Source organism: Protopterus annectens, chromosome 6.part1, assembly GCF_019279795.1.
Source record: "Protopterus annectens isolate FY-2018-M chromosome 6.part1, PAN1.0, whole genome shotgun sequence".
Lineage (NCBI taxonomy): Eukaryota > Metazoa > Chordata > Ceratodontiformes > Protopteridae > Protopterus > Protopterus annectens.
In genome coordinates this window covers 63567892-63588725 of record NC_056738.1, presented here as the reverse complement: position 1 = coordinate 63588725, position 20834 = coordinate 63567892, and the positions used below count along the sequence as shown (strand labels likewise).

The 20834-nt window shown below is 45.3% G+C and overlaps 1 protein-coding gene across 1 annotated transcript in view; it reads left to right on the top strand.

The window, feature by feature from the left end:
• Nucleotides 1-20834, top strand: part of ATP5F1B (ATP synthase F1 subunit beta) — a 202271-nt gene that overhangs the window by 165301 nt on the left and 16136 nt on the right. Inside the window, exon 9 of the mRNA XM_044075484.1 lies at nucleotides 16870-17071. Within this exon, the coding sequence (XP_043931419.1) occupies nucleotides 16870-17071 (202 nt within the window). The remainder of the gene's footprint in view (nucleotides 1-16869; nucleotides 17072-20834) is intronic.

Here is a 20834-nt window from a genome sequence, read left to right as displayed (position 1 = left end):
ACATTCTGACTGTGACTCAGTATGATCGTTCCAGCGTTTGCAAATTGCAGCTTTTTGCCAGACAAGTGCCCTGTTGGGGAACTTTTTCTCTCTTTCTGTTTTGGTTAGGTCATCCAAGAAGGCAAGTGCCAGTGTGGAAGATAAATTCCACATAAACAGACACACAATGGCAGTCATAAGCCCTAACGGAAAGTCCTGTAGCTTTTTACCAGTCCTTCGTTCCAAAGAACCTTGGAAGCAGGCTTTCCTCTTTCTGTACATGTAGAACTAATGGCTTAAGTTGCCAGATAAGCATATGAAGGGTATATCTGGGTCTGATGCAGAGCTGGTGAAGCAAGGCTCAAACCTTGGCCTGCAGCTTCCTCTGCACCTCCACCAGACATTTCTCCTAAGGTGCTTTTAAACCTGGAGGTCTGATGTCTGATCAGGATTTCATGGGGGAACCTAGGCTCAGATGTTGAGGATCCTAGGTATCTCACACCCAAGCAAGAGAAGAGGTAGTCTTCTACATTTTGAATGTAGGCTTTTGTCCAGTTCTCCATTGTATAGGATCATTTCTCCAAAGAAAAAAACGTCCCGTACCAGAGGTCCCCACATATTGGCAGGCCTCTTTTCATAGCTTCAAACACAGAAAGCTTGTTTCAGGCCTTTATGGCACTCAGCCTTCCTCTCAGCCTGCTCTAACAGCTGCTGCCCAGTCATCTCAAAAAGTTAGGAGTCTCTATTCTACACAAATCCCTTCTCCCCAGGAATGTTTTCCCTAAAGAGGAGTTGGCCACTGACTCCCCTATAAGAGTAGATCCTTCGGTGAAACTCTATTTTGGGAAGTACCCTTTTAAAGAAGTCCAGAAAAGATGTTTGCTTCTAAAGGTTGATGTCCCTGGCCCATCTGCAGTTCCACCTAGGCATCCTGCATTTCGGGATGCTTTTTACAGTGCTTCACAAATCCCAGATTCTTGGGCCATGGCCTCCAAGAAGCCAGACCAATTCTAGAGGTTCCCTGAATTGTAAGTGCCCCTCTAGGTGCCCTGCTGTAGTCCCAGCAGTCATATTTCAGCTGCAGACAAACTAAGATTGGAGGAGGGAAGCATCCTAAGCAGAGTAGAACCCTTGAGAGAAATGGGTAAAAAGGCCTAAAGATTAGTAGCCGTGGCTTTCAGGGCCATCCATTGTCTCGTATGATTTATGTACTCCTTAGCTTTTGTCTCTGGTATCTTGGACCATTGCAGATCTTCAGATTCAGAAAGAGAAAATTTTTGCTGCATCTTGGGAGCTTCCTCCCAAGTGGCAAAACGTTTCATTAAATGCAGCTATGATGCTGCAGAGGCATGTGCCAGGGCAGCTGCTACTGATTCAGTTCCAGGAAGATTTTCCTGGGTCAGACTGCATCACCTCCAGTATGACAAAGTAATGGCAGTTCAGCCTGATTTGGTAAGGCAGCAGCCTCTCGTGTCTCTAACCATACAGGAAAAAACTAGGAACTCTAGTTGAAAAACATCCTAGTTTCTCTTCTGCCCAGATTTCAGCCTGTTTTTGTCCATAGCTACACTCAACACCCCTCAGGTCTGCCTTCCAGAGGAGGCAGACAAAAGTCTGAGTTTCAGCCATCCATACAACAAAGGTGGTCCTTTTCTGATTAAGCAGGGAGCCTGACTACCCTGCAGATATCTCCCTTTCCCAGATTGTCTGATGGAAGGAAAAGAGGGGTAAGCATAACCCAAGACACCTGGGTCCTTTCCATAAGGATACTTCATTGTTTTGCACAATATGTGAACAAGCAGGTGAGCCATATCCCATCTCCTTTGCAGATTGGCTCTTCTGGTATGGGAATTTCTGACCTATTACCACATGGGGTAGTGTACATTCCCTCTGAGAATCTCAGGGGTTCCTGGACATGGTCTGCCAATGGGGTATTCCTCAAATCCTTGCCATCTGAACAGACAAATTCCAATATTTTGTGCCAGAGTCCAAAGTCCTCTGTAGATAATATCCCCTTCCAAGAGAAGTAGAGTGTTTGGAATTGGAGAAAGGGGAGGGAATGAATACAAAGGTCCTGTTAAAAGATTCTGCAAGACAAACTAAAATCTCTTGCTGGTGACTCCCTTTTAGCTAAGATGGCACTGGTTCCCCCTCCATTTACCCAAGGGCCATCATCCCAAGTTGCCACACACTGTAGACCTAGTCAAAGAACAAAGGATCCCTAATAACACCCATGTGTCAATGCTACAGCTGCCACTGGGTGGTCTAATCCCCTTAAGACACCTATTCTTGGGCAATGTGCTCATGATTTTGCTGGAGGTCAGTGAACCCAGTACAAATAAATCTATTTCCAAGTGGAAGAGATTTGCAGTCTTGTCTAAGAACAAAGACCCACTGACCGAAGCGCTGAGATTCCCACTATCTTGTATGTGCTTTCTCTCTGCTGGCTTGGCTTTCTTCTGTCAAAGCACGTTTATTTCTGCTAGTCTGCCTCTGTCCCCCCAGCATCCAGATTTGAGATGAGAATCCCTTAAGGGCATTCTTCACATTTTGACTCCCAGGAAATCTATTCCTCCTTGGGAACCTTTTAATTTTGTTCAAGAAAAGCTGGCCCTGACCCCTTTTGAGCCTGCGTCCTCTGCCTCCCTCAAACATTGCCCTTGGAAAACTGTTACTAGTGGCCTTGACTTGCAGCCAGAAGGGTGTCCTAGCTTCAAGCCCTTATGGTGCTGCCCATTTCTTGGTATTTCATAAGGATAGGGTATCCTCTATGCCAAAAGTGATATAACGAAATTATCACTTAACCAGTCCATTCAGTTAACTTCCTTCCCTTCTCCACAAAACTACACTGCAAAGGTACTGCACTTCTTGGGTCAGGGTAAAACTTCATTGGCTTGTGTACATCAGGAAATCTGGTCCACTGTTTGCCGTTTTATCCCAGGGCTCTGGGTTTACCAGTTTCCAAAACACTTTATTGGATTTAAGACTATAGTTTTTCCATGGAGTGTGGAAAGGCATATAGTCAACCATGAAATCCCACTGTACCAGACCTGTGGCTTCCTCTTAGGCATTCTTCAAGGGCTTAGTTAGCAGTGCTATCTGAAGCAGTGACCTGGTCTTCTATCCCTAGCTTTACCAAAAGCTACAATCTGGATGGCATTTCCAGATCTATAGCTGGGTTTGCTAAAGCCATTTTACATGCTTTATTCCACGTGTCTTCCTCCTTGAGCTTTGGTGCACTCCTCTGGTTAAGAATACTGCAGTAAGTGAATAGGACATGGAATACTTTTGTAAAATCTTGCCCTACCCATAGATGTCCAATTCACTGATGCAGTATTGTATCCCTCAGTCCTCTGCCTTGTTCTGTTTTGGGTGTACTGACAGTTTATATCCTTAGTCTGGCATTCCTCCTGGTACATTCATACACATGTGACGTCCCACTTAACTTACAGTAGCCAGACTTCTGCGTACCAGTCAATGTCTGGTCTTCAGGTGGGAGATCCCTCGTTAAGAATACAGCAGTGAAGACATCTATGGATGTTTGGGTTTCACTGTTGCAGTCATTACATTTGGGTCATCCTGCTTGCAGGCTGCCCTCAGTCGGCCTAATTAACAAAGTCTTAGGTCCTGCATTGGTTGCTGTCCCTTTCATGACCTCAGGTCATCAGGGGTATTAAACATGCAGCCAACGCCATTACATAAATCTCTCGCTGTGAGGTGCCCGAAGTCGTTTGCAAGTGCCGGTTGGCCAACTCCTGAAACTTTCAATGTCCTTCAAGAATGCATCTGCAGTCCTAACATATGGGTTGTCCTGCCTCAGGCAGCCCTTCGGTCGGCCGGATTCCAAAGTCTGGGTCTGGCCTCGGCTGATGTCTCACTTCACCCGACGTCATAGCTGCTGTTTATTGGGTATAAAGGCATCAGCCAACGCCATTTTCCTCTGTCTTTCTTGCCGCGTGGTGCCTGAAGCAGAAGCTGTTCGCAAGTGCCGGTCGGTCAGATCCAGAAATTTCTACTACCGAAGACTTCTAAAAATCTAAGTACCCCATTGGGGACTCTACCCCATTGGGGACTCTTTCTTGCCTCAGCCGATGTCAGAAAAAGTAAATAATTGTTTAACTTGTGGGAAACAAATACCTCATAAGGATTTCCACTCTTACTGCCTTCCTTGCTTAGGCCCAGACCACGACGTATCAGCTTGTCTAGCCTGTGCTTCCTTCAACCGACGGACACTTAGACGTCGGTCGGAGTTTGCAGAGGAGTTTTTTGGTCCCGCTTTTGCTTACAAAATGCCGTCTGAGACTCCGGCTACACAAATAGCTAAAAAGCGCAAGGAAAAGGACCGACACTCGCGGTCCGCGGTTTCAGCTGAAACCGAGGTTAGGCCAACCGCGAGTGTCTCTGTTTCGGCTGAAACAGAGTCCTCGGTTCTTCCTTCGGCCGAAAGCATGCCACCTATAGCAGAGGCCTCACAGAGCATGGTCGAATCTGCTACTGAAATTACTGCTACAGAAGCAGGCACCCAGGATTTGTCAGATACTATTCCTTTAGACATATCTACCCCTGCACGTGGGGCTGCTAGACCCCCTGCTTCTATGTCCATCAAGGCCTTTGCCAGGGCTAAAGCAGCTAAATCTTCTAAGGCCTTACCTGCTAAAACTCCCCCCACATAGGCCTACCTCTAGTTCACAAATACTCAGCCTGGCTGAGGATCTCATTTCTTTGATCAGGGGATCCCAACCTCACCCAGACAGGGCCTCTCAGCCCCCTTCAGATAAGAGGCCTAGGACTGAACCCCCGGAACCTGTCTCTACAGACTATTCCTCAGAGGATTCGGACTTTACAGACCCTCAGGAAGGCCCATATTCTCCTTATGAGGATTCTGATGTAGAAGACTCCATTCCTTCTGCTTCTCCTCCTGAAGAATTTTCTTTTGGGGAAACCTTACATGCTATGAGGGAGCATTTCCAATGGCAGGGCCAGGATTTTTCAGATTCAAGGAAAAGGCTAAGGACTTTTTTACACTTACCACAGCATAGGCCTTTAGCCATTCCTCCAGTACTAACAGTAGTTGATGATGCATTTAATGATGCCTGTACTGCTCCTGATTCTCTTCCTCCAGCCCCTGCCAAGCCTGACAGATATTAGTCCCGGACACACACTACCATTTGTATAAGGCTCCTGTTGCAGACCCCGAAACCATTTCACAGGGCCCGAAAGGTGTGGCAGCTGCTTCTGCCAAAAACCCTCTCCCCTCTGATAGGGAATCTAGAGCATTAGAGAGATGGGGTAAAAAGGTTTATACTTCTGCTGCTCTTTCGGCTAGGGCCTTAAACTGTCAATTTCACATGATTCAGTATGTTAGACCAGCTAAATAAAAAAACTGTCCTCTCCTGAACCTATAGACCGCAAGTCTCTTCAGGATTTGGTACATAACTCTCAGCAGGTCAGTAACCATTTCTTAATGTGGCTATGATGCACTGGAGGCTTCCTTTAGATCAGCTATGACTGGAACAGTGATTCGAAGACATGCATGGTTAAAAGAACAATCTTTACCAGACCATGTTAAATCGAAACTCCTAGATGCTTCCATGGAGAAACAAAGTTTGTTTGGCTCCCCTGCACAGGAGGTTCTAAAGAAGGTGGAAAAAACAAAATCTGTCCAAACAGTCAAGGATTTCTTACAGGTCCAACCTCCGAGGTTTAGCAGAAATTGGCCTTCGAAAAATTGGTTCTTTCCAGACGACTCCAGAGCACAGAGAGGCAGAAATCAATCTAGGGGTGCCTACAGGGGACGTCCGTGGCAACCTACCAATCAGAAGTACTGCCACAGATTCAACTACAACCACCTCCACAGGACAGACACAATGACTTGGCTCTGATACCGCCTACCAGGGAACAACTGGAAGCTCCCTTGGGCAGAAAGCTTGCTTTATTTTCAGACAACTGGCATTACATTACAGGAGACAAATGGACTTTACAAACAATAGACAAGGGCTACAGGTTTCACTTCCACACACTACCAAAAAAGAGGGGAATGCCAAACCTACCACCAAGCCAAAAAACAGACGCTCTAAGACGAATCAACAACTTACTAAGGATGAGAGCTATAGAAAAGGTGCCACCTATGGAACAAGGCCAAGGATTTTACTCAAGGCTTTTCCTGGTACCAAGAAAAGAAAATCAATGGAGACCTATTCTCGACTTGTCCGCACTGAACACATACCTCATTGTTCCAAAATTCAAAATGCTGACTCTCCAGCAGCTTCTTCCCATGCTGGGCAAGGAGTCTTGGCTGGTGACTCTAGATCTCAAGGAGGCATACCTGCACGTCCCTATACGACCAGATTGCAGAAGACACCTCAGATTTCTTGCAGGATCAGAGCATTATCAATTCTCAGCATTGCCCTTTGGCTTATCTACTGCGCCCAGAGTATTCACGAAATGCCTGGCATCAGTAATTGCTCATTGCAGGCTTCAGGGAATTCAAATTTACCCATACCTGGACGACTGCCTAATACAAGCAGACAAGGCAAAATTAACAAAAGATTTGGAAATGTCATACAACTGTTGCAAGCCTTGGGATACACAGTCAACATGCAGAAGTCAAGACTAGTACCATCCCAAAGGATAACATTCTTGGGGGCAGAACTGGACACCAACTCAGATGGCTTTTCTCACAGAAGAAAAACAAAAGCAACTACCAGGCTATTTCATGTCATTAACAAAACAAACTCTGCTTACTGCAAGGAAAGTCCTGCAAGCCCTGGGTTACATGGCATCCTGCATAATATTGATTCCACATGCCAGGCTACATATGAGAAAGTGATACCTAAGGAATGTATGGTCTCAACACCAGCACAGTCTAGAAGACCAGATTCCAATAATTCCATGCCTGAAGCAAGAATTCCTGTGGTGGGCTCAGGCCTGGCAGTTGAACAGAGGCTTGCCTTTCCACAAACCACAGCCAAGCCAGACCATCACCACGGATGCCTCAGACCTAGGATGGGGGGCTCACATGGTGGACAAGTGTATACAATGCCTATGGACCAAAGACCAGCTGAATCTACACATAAATCTAAAGGAGATGCTGGCAGTAAAATATGCGATCCAGGCATTCAGACCACTCCCAACAGGGTCATCTGCTCATAAGGACGGACAATACCACAGTCGTGGTACATCAACAAACAGAGAGGTACGCATTCATATCCTCTATGCCGGATGGCAATGGACCTGTGGAATGTGGCCCTGAACCTCAACATTCTACTTCAGGCCAGATTTGTACCAGGAAAAGAAAATTCTCTAGCAGACACCTTAAGCAGAACTACCACGGATGCTCACGAATGGATGCTGCATCCCAGATATTTTCAAAGCCATAACAAAGAAATGGGGACTACCACAGATAGACCTGTTTGCCTCCCCACACAATCACCAATTGAAGAAATTCTGCACAAGAGCATACCATCCACTTGCTTGGAGGGTGGACTCACTTTCCTTCAGCTGGAAGAACCTGACAGATATGCATTTCCACCTCTTCCCTTGATGTACAAAGTTCTACTGAAGATCAAAGAGGATCAACCAAGGGTAATTCTGATGTCTCCAGACTGGCAGAGACAACATTGGTACCCGCTACTGAGAAGCATGTCTCGGACACGCATGGCATCTACCTCTGTCCCTTACTACTAACACAGGACAACTACAAGATCCTACATCCAAACTTGAAAACACTGCAGCTAGCTGCTTGGAATATTGCATAAAACAAAATAACCCAGATTTATCTCGGAGGGTTAAGGACATTATCCTGGAGGCACGCAGACCCTCCACAAGGAAGACTTATTCAGCCAAGTGGAAAAGATACCTCATTTGGAGTGCAGCAAAGGGAGAAAATGTCTCATTGGCAAACATAGCACACATCCTGGAATATTTAGCAGAGCTGTTCCATAATGGCCTGTCCTACTCCTCCATTAAGATTCATGCATCAGCAATTTCAGCAGAATACAACTTGGATCCTCCTGTCTTCTCTCATCCTCTACTCAGGCAGTTCTTGAGAGGAATCAAAAATGTAAAGCCTCCAAGGAAACCGCCTTTGCCCACATGGGACCTCAACTTTGTGCTGGAAAAGTTAACTCTTCCCCCTCTTGAACCAGCAGCAACAGCAGAATTACAATTCTTGTCTTGGAAAACTGCTTTCCTACTAGCAATCACTTCAGCAAGAAGGGTATCTGAGTTACAGGCATTAATGGCAGTACAACCCTTCCTTATCTTCCATCAGGACAGAGTCTCTCTGAGAACCAACCCTACCTTTATGCCAAAAGTGGTCTCCAGAGTATCTTTGAACCAAGCGATTCATTTACCTACATTCTTCCCCAACCCACAGAACAGGGGGGGAAAGACTGCTACATACCTTGGATGTGCACAGACAATTACGCTACTATCTGGACAGAACTAAGACCAGCAGAAAAACTGACCAGCTTTTGGTAGCATATGCAACAGGAATGCAAGGAAAAGCAATTTCAAAACAGACAATCTCAAAATGGATAGGAAATTGCATTCGTTTTTGTTACTCTTTATGGAAAGACAACTCCTGATAATATCAGACCTCATTCCACAAGAGCTACAGCCACCACTACAGCTTTCCTACGAGGAGTGGCTACCAAAGACATTTTAGAAGCTGCTACCTGGAGCTCCGTGCATACATTTGCCAAGCATTACAATCTTCCTTTATACTCTAGATCCCGAGCAGGCTTTGCAACTGCTGTTTTGCAAGGGATCTTAACTACACCATCCTTATCTTAGGGCCTCCTCCCCCAGTTTGGCTATGGTATTCTACCCATATGTTAGATGAAGGACGTAGTACAGTTTTGTACCTACCATAAATGTAGATGTCCGATGGGTATGCATCTGCAGTCAGGATTACCCACCCTCCTTCCCCTCTGTGGTACTCCAAGGGTATTTACCCATCTTAGCTAGGTTTGGAATTATTTGCGTTTAGCCTTACTAGAGGGCATCTGGGGCAAGAAACAGAGGAAAATGGCATCGGCTGATGCCTTTATACCCAATAAACAGCAGCTATGACGTCGGGTGAAGTGCGACATCAGCCGAGGCCAGACCCAGACTTTGGAATCCGGCCGACCGAAGGGCTGCCTGAGGCAGGACGACCCATATGTTAGAACTGCAAGTTTCAGAACCAAAGTCGTCCAGCTAAAAGCCAAGTATCCCGTTGGAAACTTTTACTTGTTCCTTACCGATTTCAGTAAGTTAATTGAATTACATGTGGAAAGCAAATGCCTCAAATTTCATCTGTACTGTATTCCTTGCCTAGACCCCTGACCACGACGTACCTTGCTGTCGGTGCGCTGATTAAAGCACAAAACCATCTGTATAGTTTTGCCTCTAAATATTTCGGTTCTCTGTTTAGTTATCCAGAAATGTAATCGGTTAGCCATCAGACTACCAGGATTCTGAAAAAACGCAAAGACAGGCTGCCGAGGTCCAAAACTGCCGATGCTTCTAAGCCAGTCGCCAGTACTCTGTGAGGTGCTTTCGCAGACCTAATCGTAGCAGCTGATGCCCACTACTGATTCGCAGGCCTCTCTACCTTGGATGGGTCTAGAGCCGCTGTGCAGGCACAGGCTTCTGAGGGTGTATTCATTCCTACGGACTTGCATACTAAATCGATGCCTCCTTCGTTATGAAGGCCTAAATTTCGATCCATATCTAAACAGACACCCAGGCCACATGCTCGGGCCTTTATGCCTAAAAAAAGAAAAATGGCTGAACGTCAACTCCAATCAGGGGTAGCCAACCCCCCTTCTAAGAGGCCTGGATTTGTCCTTGCCTATTTCAGGATTCTGATGCAGAGGACTATTCTCTCTGCTTCCCCTCCTGAGGATTTTTCTTTTGGAGAAACCTTACGTACTCTAAGGGAGCATTTTCACTGGGAAAGCCAGGAATTTTCTGATTCATAAGAGGCGCTGGGATTTCCTTCTCCTACCCAGCATAGGCCTTTTGCTATTCTTCCTGTACTAGACATTTCTTGGAATCCAGTTTGGCCCCTGATTCCTGGTCTGCTCCCAGTAAACCTGGCAGATGCTACAGGCTCCCAGAGTCCCACAAGTTCCTTTTCAAAAATTCTATTGCAGATCCAGAGACTTTCACAGGGGCCCAAGGGCATTAAGGCTTCTATTGCTAAAAATCCTACCCCTTCTGAGATTCCAGGACATTGGATAGATGGGGTAAAAAGGTTTAGACTTCAGCATCCTTGGGCCGTTAGAGCATTAAACTGCCAATTTCATATGTTAAAATATCAGCAACATGTTATTGGACTGCTTAAACAGAAAATGATTCCTGACAGGAACAGGTAAGCAAAAACTGAGTGTAATGCTACTCAATGCTAGAAGTCTAAATTTCAAAATGCACTCACTCGAGGCACTCCTTAAAATGGAGAACATCGATATCTGCAGTGACTGAGACCTGGTTCAAGGCTCCAGAGAGCACCTCTGCACTACCAGGCTATAACTCGTACCACAATTTTCAGCCATCTAACCTGGACCAAAACACCAAAGGTGGGGGTGTGTCCATATTCATTAAGGATATCCACACCTCCAGGCTAGTTGCTCAGCATAATGCATCCGAGGTTATCCAAGTGCAACTAACTCTTGGCAAAACTGCTATCCAAATTGTAGCTCGCTACAGATCCCCCACCATGCCCCAGGATGCCCACTCTTTTCTTGATGTACTGGAAAATATTAGGGTTCAACCAAACACCCTAATAATGGGTGACTTCAACTACCCCACCATTAACTGGGAAAACTACTCGTGTACTAACTCCTTAGCGCAACGCTTTCTGGAATTCATAAACTCCAATGCCCTAGATCAACTTATCCACACCCCCACCAGGGGCAACAATATCCTAGACCCACTCATTACATGAATGGTGTTCACACCTGAAGTCATCTCCTCGTTGGTCCGATCCGACAATAAGCTAATCACCCTCGATAGCCACATCCCACCCCCCATTAAGGAAACCACAGTAAGAAATTTCTCCACAGCCAACTTCATGCTTAAGACAGAAGTAATGAACTTCATGACACCCATGCAAATGGACAATACAGTTACAACTGCTGAATCCTACACAAATGCGCTCTATAAGCACCTACATGAGTGCATGGATCATGCTATCCCAAACAGAACCAAGACGCTATCCACCAAAAGAAGGAAGCCAATCTGGTGGTCCCCTGCCATAAACTGTACAACAGAAGGAAGAAACTGTTGCAAGAGTAAAATCCCATGAGTGGAGGAGCTCCCTGGTCAGCCTCAGTAAGAAGCGGAGATCCCTTATAAGATCCTTCCAAAGCTAGCTACGTAAATAAAATTGCCACTATTTCCAAGGACAACCACAAAGCATTCTATAGCTATGTCAAGAATCTCAATGGCAACACCCAGATCTGCTCTAGTTACAGCACAAAGGCATGAAAATTACAGAACCAACTGATATTGCCAACATCCTGGCAGATAAGTTCAGTGCTAACTTTACCCCCCCCCCCCACCCCCTAAAGGGCCCATATCTATACAGGAAGAATGCAGAGTCCCTGTAATCACAACTACGCAGGTGAAAGCTGCACTCTCTAAAGCCAAAAACACAGCATCCATGGGACCAGACTACATCCCAGGCTGCGTTTTACACTAACTTCAGAATGAACTGGCTCCCCACTTAAGCACCATGTCCAATAATAGCCTCGCATCAGACTTTGTGCCCACTGAATGGCACACAGCAACAGTTATCCCACTCCACAAAGGGGGAGCCACCACTGATCCCAGGAACTATAGACCTATTAGCCTGATGAGCCTGGTCTGCAAAGCCATGGAACATATAATGGAACTCATAAACCGACATTGGTAACCTCCAAACTCTGGATCCCACCCAGTTCGGGTTTGTGAAAGGCAGATCATGCCTCCTGAACCTGATCGACTTCTTTGAGGCAGTCCCCAAAGCCGTAGATGAGGGTAAAGTGGTTCACAGCCTATCTTGACCTCGCCAAGGCTTTCGACACAATCCCCCCGTTCTGGAATTCTAGCTAAACTCAAACTAGGCATAAATCCCTACGTCACAAGATGGGTTGCCAACTGGCTCACTGACTGAACCCACACTGTAAAAGTTGCAGACTCCAAATCTGACTTCAAACCAGTGACAAGTGGAGTACCACAGGGTTCCGTCTTGGGACAGCTCCTGTTTGGTATCTACTTCTCTGAAGTACAGGCTAACACAGAAGGCCTCTGGCTAAGTTTGCAGATGACTGCAAACTAGGAGCCATAGTAAAGTCCCCAAATGATGTGAACATCCTACAGAAGGGCCTCTGGTGTCAGAGCCATGGCCTCTAGCTCAATGCCAAAAAGTGCAGTGTCATCCCCTTTGGTAAAAATTCTGTACCCATGAACTACCACATAGGCAGCAATAACACCGAATGCATGATGAGACCTTGGGACTCAGGTGGACAGTATGTCCTCACATTGCCATAGTAGTCAGGAAGTCCTACGTGACGCACCTTTATCATAAAAGGGTTCTCGTCCAGGAAAGAGGAAATCGTTGCCCTCTACTCATAACTCATTAGACCCATTATGTAGAGTAAAATGCCCCTTTTGGAATGTACCTCACAAGACATCTGCAGCAGCTGGAAAGGCCACAAGTACCTCACAAAGATTACCGGACTCAAATGCCCTACACTGATCGCCTCAAAACTCCAGCTTTACTCCGTAGCATGTCGTCTACTCAGGGGTGATCTCTGATTAACATATAAAGCTATGTCAGACCCAGAGCTGTTGGACATGCTACACCTAAAGAAATCCCAATCCCTCCGAGCTACACGCTCTAGGGACCTAAACCTTGTCACCACAATAAACAGGACATGCTGGAGGGATAGATTCCTATCCCAGAGATTTCCCATACTCTGGAACAGGCTACCCATATATGTCAAGCAAAGTTCATTAGCACTCTTCAAGAAAAATCTTGAGTGGATGGGAAATGGGAAATACACCCCGGGGATCACTTCTGTGTCTGCTTGTCAGTGGCACAGGAAAATAACTTTCTTGGGTGGCGTAAGCCAGGGAACCTTGTTGGCTAGGCTTGCATAGGCCCTTGGGCCGATAGCCTAGTACCTACCTATGACTGTGTGCAAAATTACAGGATTTAATGTATTCTGCTGAACAGGTTGGTTGGAAAACTTACTTTGCAATGTGGTTCTGATTCTTTAGAGGCCTCTTGCAGGGCTGCTGTTACTGGGTCTGTGCTTAGAAGGCATGCTTGGCTTAAGGAGCAATCTTTGCCTGATCATGTTGAAGCTAAATTGTTGGATGCTCCTTTAAATCGGGACCGACTGTAAGAAGTTCTTAAATATGGAAGATGAAGCTAAATCTACGCAAAGTGTTTCTTTTTTAGAAGTTCAGCCCCCCCCCCCCCCACCCCCCCAATGGTAAACTCTGACCTAAAATTTCCAAGCACTTTATCTTCTGACTGCTCCTTTGGGGTGGGGGTGGGGGGCGATTGCTCTTCATGCAAAGAACTGGGAACTATTACCCCGGACAACTGGGTTTTTGTGCCCCAGGGATACAAATTTCACTTCCACACATTGCCAATGCCAAATGGGTGGCTGGACCTACACCCAAATCAGTAGGCAGAGGCTCAAAACCAAGTACTTTCCTCTTCTGGTACCAGTTGAATAGCCCCCATGCTTGAGAGAAAGAGGAAAAGGGACAAAGTTTCTACTCTAGACTTAACTGGTACCCAGAAAAGACATGGCGTCCTATCCTGGACCTGTCTACTCTCAACACCTTTCTGAAGATGTCAAAATTCAAGATGCTGACTCTTCAATTACTTCCTATGCTAGGCAAAGACTAAGCATATCTGCACATCCCAGTCAGGGAATCTTGCTGAGGATACCTATGCTTCAAAGCAGGCTACATGCACCATCAGTTCTCTGCACTGCCCTTTGTGAATACCCTGGGTGCAGTAGAGAAGCCAAAGTGCCTAGCTCCAGTTATTGCATTTTGCAGGCAAAAGTATTCAAATATACCCATACCTGGACGATTGTCTAATTCAGGCAGAAAGCCAGGACATACTTTTAAATCATGTGGCCTTTGTAAAAAGGGTTCCAACTTGTCTGGGGTACACCATAAACTGTAAAATCACAACTGGTACCCTGTCAACAAATTAAAACTCCCAGATGGCTTACCTCATGCCAGAAAAGCAAATTCATTTGACAACCTACTTCAAACAAGTGGCCACAAAAACCCTGCTATCTGCAAGACAAATACTGCAAGCCTTGGGGTTCATGGCCTCCTGCATTGTTCTAATTCCATATGCAAGACTGCATACAAGAACTACAGTGGTATCTAAAAAGCCTATGGAGTCAACATTCTCACAGCCTAGAAACAATGATTCCTATCATACCTTGCCTACGCCTAGAGTTCCTTTGGTGGGCAGAGGCTTGCCACCAAAGCAAGGGATTACTTTTCACACCACTCCCTGCCGCCCAAACCCTAACAGATGCATCAGACTGGGGGCTCCCCTGGCAGGGAAGTGCATTCAGGGCAAATGGAACCAAAGTCAAATGCACCTGCGTATCTTTCGAAAAGAAATGTTAGCTGTACAGAATGCTCTGCCAGCCTTAAAGGACTACATTCTTCCAGTCCAACTACTGGTAAAGACTGACAACACCATGGTTATGTGGTACATAAACAAGCAGGGGGGTATACATTCCTCTGCAGACTAGCCATGGCATTGTGGAACACAGCCTTGAGCTACCAAGTGCACCTACAAGCTCCATTCCTGCCAGGAAAATTAAATACTGGCAGACTAAGCAGAAACCTCATGGACCCACAAGAGTGAAAACTGAATCAAGGATTTTTAGCATGTTGACAAGCGAATGGGGGAGCCCAGATAGACATGTTTGCCTCCCCCCAGAACTACCATTTGGACAAATTTTGCACAAGGACTCCCCACAAACAAGCCTGGAAAGTGGATGCTCTATCCTTCAGCTGGAGAAACCTGTCAGTCTATGCCCCCCACACTGCCTCTGCTCTCGAAAGTACTACTAAAAGTCAAGCAGGACAAACCAAGTAAGATTTTGATTGCTCCAGACTGGCCACACCAAAACTGGTACCCCTCCTGCGCAGTGTCACTTATTTCCATGGCACCTGCCTCAGACTCCTTCCCTGCTGTCTCAGCAGAACCACCAGATTCTCCATACTCTGCTTCCAACACAACCTTGCAGCCTGGCTAATTACTTACTCTCCCTTACCATCCCTCAGCAAACCTGTGATGGATGTCTTTGAGGCAAGGAGGCCTGGTACTAGAAATTATTATGCTGAAAAATGGAAAAGATTCTGTGCCTGGAATAAATCTTGAGGGATGAGCACAGCAGCACCCAATTTACCTCAGATTTTAAAATCACTTGACTGAGATGCTTCACAAGGGCCTGTCTTTCTCCATTAAAATCCACGCCTCAGCCACTTGAGCTCAACACAACCTCCCCTCTTACATCCACTGCTCAAGCAGTTCCTCAGAGGGCCCAAAAATTTGACACCACCCAGGAGAGCTCCAACCACAGCCTGGGACCTTAAGTTTGTATTGGAGAAAACTCACTCTACCTCCTTTCAAGCCAGTTGCTACTGCAGACTTAAAATGTCTTTCTTGGGCTTTTCTTTTAGCAATCACTTCAGCTAGAAGGGTATCTGAATTACAGGCACTTGTGGCAGTGGAGTCTTTCTTTTTGCAGACAAGGTGTCACTCGGAACCAATCCATCAGTCATACCCAAGGTGGTATCCAGTGTGGCTCTTGATCAGTCCATTCATTTGCCAACCTTTTTTCCTAATCCAGAGAACAAAGGGGAACTGATACTGCATACCTTGGATGTGCACAGACAAGATTCTACTTGGACAGGACTTAAACCTCAAATCTGAACTGCTGGTAGCATTTGCTGCAGTGGCCACTTCAAAACCATTTCTAAATGAATAAGCCATTGCATTCATTTCTGCTATAAGCACCATGGAAAACCCTATCCCCCAGGGGATCGGACCTCCCTTCACCAGGGCTGCATCTACTTCCTCCTCCTGCAAGCCTTTCTCGGAGGCGTTCCTACCAGGGACATCCTAGAAGCTGCTACCTGGAGTTCTGTACATACTTTCACCAAGCATTATTTGCCAATTTTCTCTAAATCCAGAGCTAGCTTTGCCACTGCAGTCTTGCAGGGCCGTATAGCTGGCCCTAATGCTGTCTAAACTCCTCCTTAACCATAGCTTTGGGAATCTACCCAAATGTAATGACTGCAACAGTGAAACACTAACATAGCACAGTTGTGTACACTTACCATAAATGTAGATAGTGTATTCACTGTTGCAGTCCTGGTTATCCTCCCTCCTGCCCCCTAACTTCTGGCTGTACCTCTATTTTCCTTTACTATGCTTAAAAGCCTTTTTGGTGTATTTGCTTTTTTGTTGTAGGTATACCTTTTTGTTTTTGTTTACTTCCTAATGTAATGGCGTTGGCTGCATGTTTTATACCCCTGACTGCCTGACGTCCCAGAAGGGACAGCAACCGACACAGGACCCAAGACTTTGTTAATCAGGCCAACTGAGGGCAACCTGATTACCCAAATGTAATGCCTGCAACAGTGAACACTAACATCTACATTTATGGTAAGTGTACACAACTGTACATTTTGGTAATTTACACTTTTCTTGTTTTATCAAAGCTATGGTCTTGTGCTTTAAGTTGCATAAAATCATTTTGCATCAGCCTTTACACTGGTTGTATACAATGTGGTGGGTTTAAGACCATCTAAAGTAAATGTTTCATACTTGTTTTTTTAACCTAATGAATCCTAACTTAACAGGACTACAAATCGCTTCAAGATATCATTGCTATTTTGGGTATGGATGAGCTGTCTGAAGAAGACAAGTTAACTGTTGCACGTGCTCGCAAGATCCAGAGATTCCTTTCCCAACCTTTCCAGGTTGCAGAAGTCTTCACTGGCCATCTTGGAAAATTGGTGCCCCTGAAAGATACAATCAAGGGTTTCAAGATGATCCTTTTGGGTAACTATTATTTTTCATTGGCTATACTTTCTGCAGCAGTATGAAATCTGGAAGCAGTTAAGATTTTTCTTGGTATATAATTTTCTCTAAGCTGCTGCTCTCATCAGTAATGCTTAAGTGTTGCCATACCTAGACCTTTGTTCAGGTAACTTGCTATTTTACAGAAATAATGGGTAGGTATGCATCACAATTCTGTTACGGAAATAGTTTAGTAGAATACATGCCCCATTGAATTTTATATCTAAGGTTGCTAACTAAGTTTGCAGTTGCTGTTTGGTTGTGTACTTGACATAGGAGACCTCTGGTTGATACTAGCTGTTTTATCTGATGTAGCCATGCTGCAAGAGGCTTGCAGGCCTTGACTAGAAAATATTCCTTTATCGAATTGTCAAACGTATGTCTTAAGGGAGTAAACTGTTGAAAATTAGAAGCGTCCTTTCCTGGTTGATCAGGTGCAGAATATTGTCTGCAAACAGTCTAACTTTCCTGCCCACAATACTAGTTGCACCATTTTAATAGGAGTCTCTCTTTAATGGTCCTAAATATAAATAAAGCAAGTAACTTAAGAGAAAGGCGAGACTTCTCTTGCCTGGTTAAGTTCAGAGGAAGGATTAACCTTCCCACTTTTAATTTTGCCTCTGGTCCTTTGTGTAACCTTAGGTAAGGCAAATGTTTAATTTTGCCTACTCAGCATCCCAACTCTTGCCTTCTGCATTAAAACAAACCACAACAGGTCAAAGTAAAGTTGTCATTAAGAACTACACGTGTAGCTTAAATGAAATTTTGTGATTAAACTCAATTGAGATAACATACAGATATGGTATTTGTCTATTTTCTTTGGATCATTGTTCTGTTAATGTCAAGCGTTTGCCTCCTCCACAAAACCACATGATCCATATCTATCGATTTTGGCAACAGTTGCCATTCTTTTAGTAGTAGACATTATGGTGTAAAATTGAAACTGGCCTGTATGAAGCTGGGTATGATTTATCTTTACCATTTGGTATTACAGCAACCATAGATTTCACTAACCTCAATTTCCACTACCCATTTTTGAAATTCCTCTAACAGGTAGGTGGGTGAAGGGCCAGTGTCTTGTTTACTTCATTACCCTGCAGGTTTATCTTAGTAGGTGTATGCTCTGAAATGGCTAATGCATCAAATCTTTCAATTCACATGTTCCTGTGAAATGTAATTTGTCTGGTCTTCGTGGAATAAATTCTGCTGCTGAATTTTTCAAAATATTTTCATAAATTTCTTCAGAAATCTATCTAGGTTCCTCGGATGCATTGTCACTGTTGCAAATTTAATTCCAGTCCCCACCTAGAAGTAATGCTCCTTGCTGAAAAGGATTTCTCCCAAAATTGAGCTCTGATAGTTTTAGGTGGAGTGTAAATGCATGCCATTGTAATCATCCCTTGCCTGTAGCACCTTTCTCACTATTGAAGCTGCTGTAGCAATTGGTATAATTACTCCCCTTTTCCTCTCTGATCTGCTGAATGTACATCCTGAAATTCTCTCCCAATCAAATTCACTTGACTGCTTTCGAAAGGTCTCTGTAGTATTGCTATTTTGAAGTCTGTGTTAACACAATTTTGGTACGTGTTCTTTGTTCAACTGTTGCAGTCATCACATTTGGTTATCCTTGCCAGGGTAGCCCTTGGCCAGCCTGAATACCAGAGGCTTAATATTTCTGCGTCTGTCGCTGTCTCTTCAGGATTGATGTCAGGTTGTAAATAGTATAAAGTAAGGCAACAAATGCCATTACGTCAAGTCTTTCGTGCTGCGGAGCCTGAAGCAGTATGCACAAGTGCCATTCGGCTGCTACCAGAGTTTCGTCTTCTGAATTGAAGCTGAAGTCTTCTAAAGCCAAGTACCCTGTTGGGGGTCCTTTTTCTTGCACTAACGGATGTCAGAAAAGTAACCATTGTCTCGCCTGTGGAAAGCAAATGCCACACACTTTCATTCTTACTGCGTCACTTGCTTAGGCCTAGACCACGACATCCCCTGCTGTCCCTTCTGTGCTTTGTTCAACTCCAGAACTGTCGTCTGGCCCTTATTGTAGCTAGATATTTCATTTTCACTTAGTCCTCTAATTCAGATATGGCTTCTGTAAGCCATCCAATGGCAGTTCCGAAAAATGTAAAGATAGACGGACCGCACAGGTCCAAACATAGTGACTACGTTTCTGTTAAGCTAGTAATCGGTTCTCCAGTCCTCAGGGAGGTGCTTTTGTAGCCACTGATGCCCACCTCTGTAGATTCGCAGGCCACTACAAAGACTCCTGCAGTCCTGGGTCCAGTCGAGTCGAAGCCCAGCGGCCGTCAGGGCACATTAGGGCGCGACGCCGCTCAGGCGCCAGGTACCGACGCGAGCGACCGGATCCTACACTTTTTCTGACCATTCTTGTGATTTGCCCCGTACGTTGAAGTAGTTTTGGCGAGCGGTCTAAAATATTTCCAAACACCGAGGAGTTTCAAACAGAAACAGAGTGGGTAAGTACCCCGGAACATTTTTTTTTTTTTTCGCTCAGTATTTTTACGGATGTCAGGAAAAGTGAATAACTGTATCCTGAGGGGCTGTAACGAGCCGTGCCGCGCCTAGATACCTGACCAGCCTCCAGGGACGCAAAGTGCAGTTTAGGTTGACCAACAGGCAGCCCCGAACCGCAGTCCCTGGACGCTCTTCCTGCAGAAGAGGTTTTAAGGATATCGAGGTTCCTTCACAGGTTCTTCCAGCTGAGAAAGTTAGTGAGTCCTGCCTCTCAGGAGTGACCCAGGGAGGTAGGCTAGGCCAGCTGGGCTTTGTGTCAGACTCGAAAGGTAGCAGGGGAGCCTAGTTTTAGGTTTCACTTCTTTCTTCAGGCCCTGGCATTTCGGCTTCAGTGGAACATTTCCTAGATCCGCCAGAATTTTGATGTGGAACATATGCTTTGCCACCCAGCCAATGTTACTGACTCTTCCTGTGGTCTTCTGATCAGTTCAAGCCAGCTTCCGAGGTTTGGGATTCTGATGTGGAATAACCCAGTATCTCCTCCTACTCATTCTGATTCTGATGTGGATGGATCCTCCATCCATCCCGGAGGTGGACCTGCCATTTTTTTCAGCATCTCTGTTCCGAGAGATTTTTAAATGGGAATGGGAACTTTATGGTCAGTCTGATCCTTTAAAAAAGCTTAGGGAATTTTACCGCACAGTCCCCAGGATTTGCTTTAGGGGATCCTGGTTAAGATGTCCTTGCGTGCCCCCGGCTTAAGCCTGTCCTAAGATCCTCGCTTCTGTGCTTCTGCATAGTTAAGGGAAATAGGGGCCTGGTGCCACCGTAATCCGGGCCTAATCCCAAAACCATCTTCTGCGAAGTGCGTGCAAGAGCAACCTAGGTTTAGACTTCCGCTGTCCCTAATTCTGTAGAGGCAAGGTGTGATAGGCCGGGGTGAGAGCATTGCCATTCCATCCTATGAGCATCCACTTCAGACTTGACTCTACCCTTTCAAATGCTTCCACATAAGAAATTGCTGATTATACGTTGACTTTATGGAATGTATATGTGGAATGCAAGAGTTGGTTTCACAATTTCAATTTGTAGTTTGGCTAAGGTGGAATTGCAAATGTCTTTTCTTGCAGGCACAGCTGCTATGCTGTTCTGGCCTCCTCGTGTTCTTGCTGCCTGGTTTGATCAGAATTTAGGAATTTAGGGTGTGTTGTTTGTTATTGGGCTGCTCATTTTTCTTTACAGTTTGGATGAGAAGCTAGCTTCTGTTGTA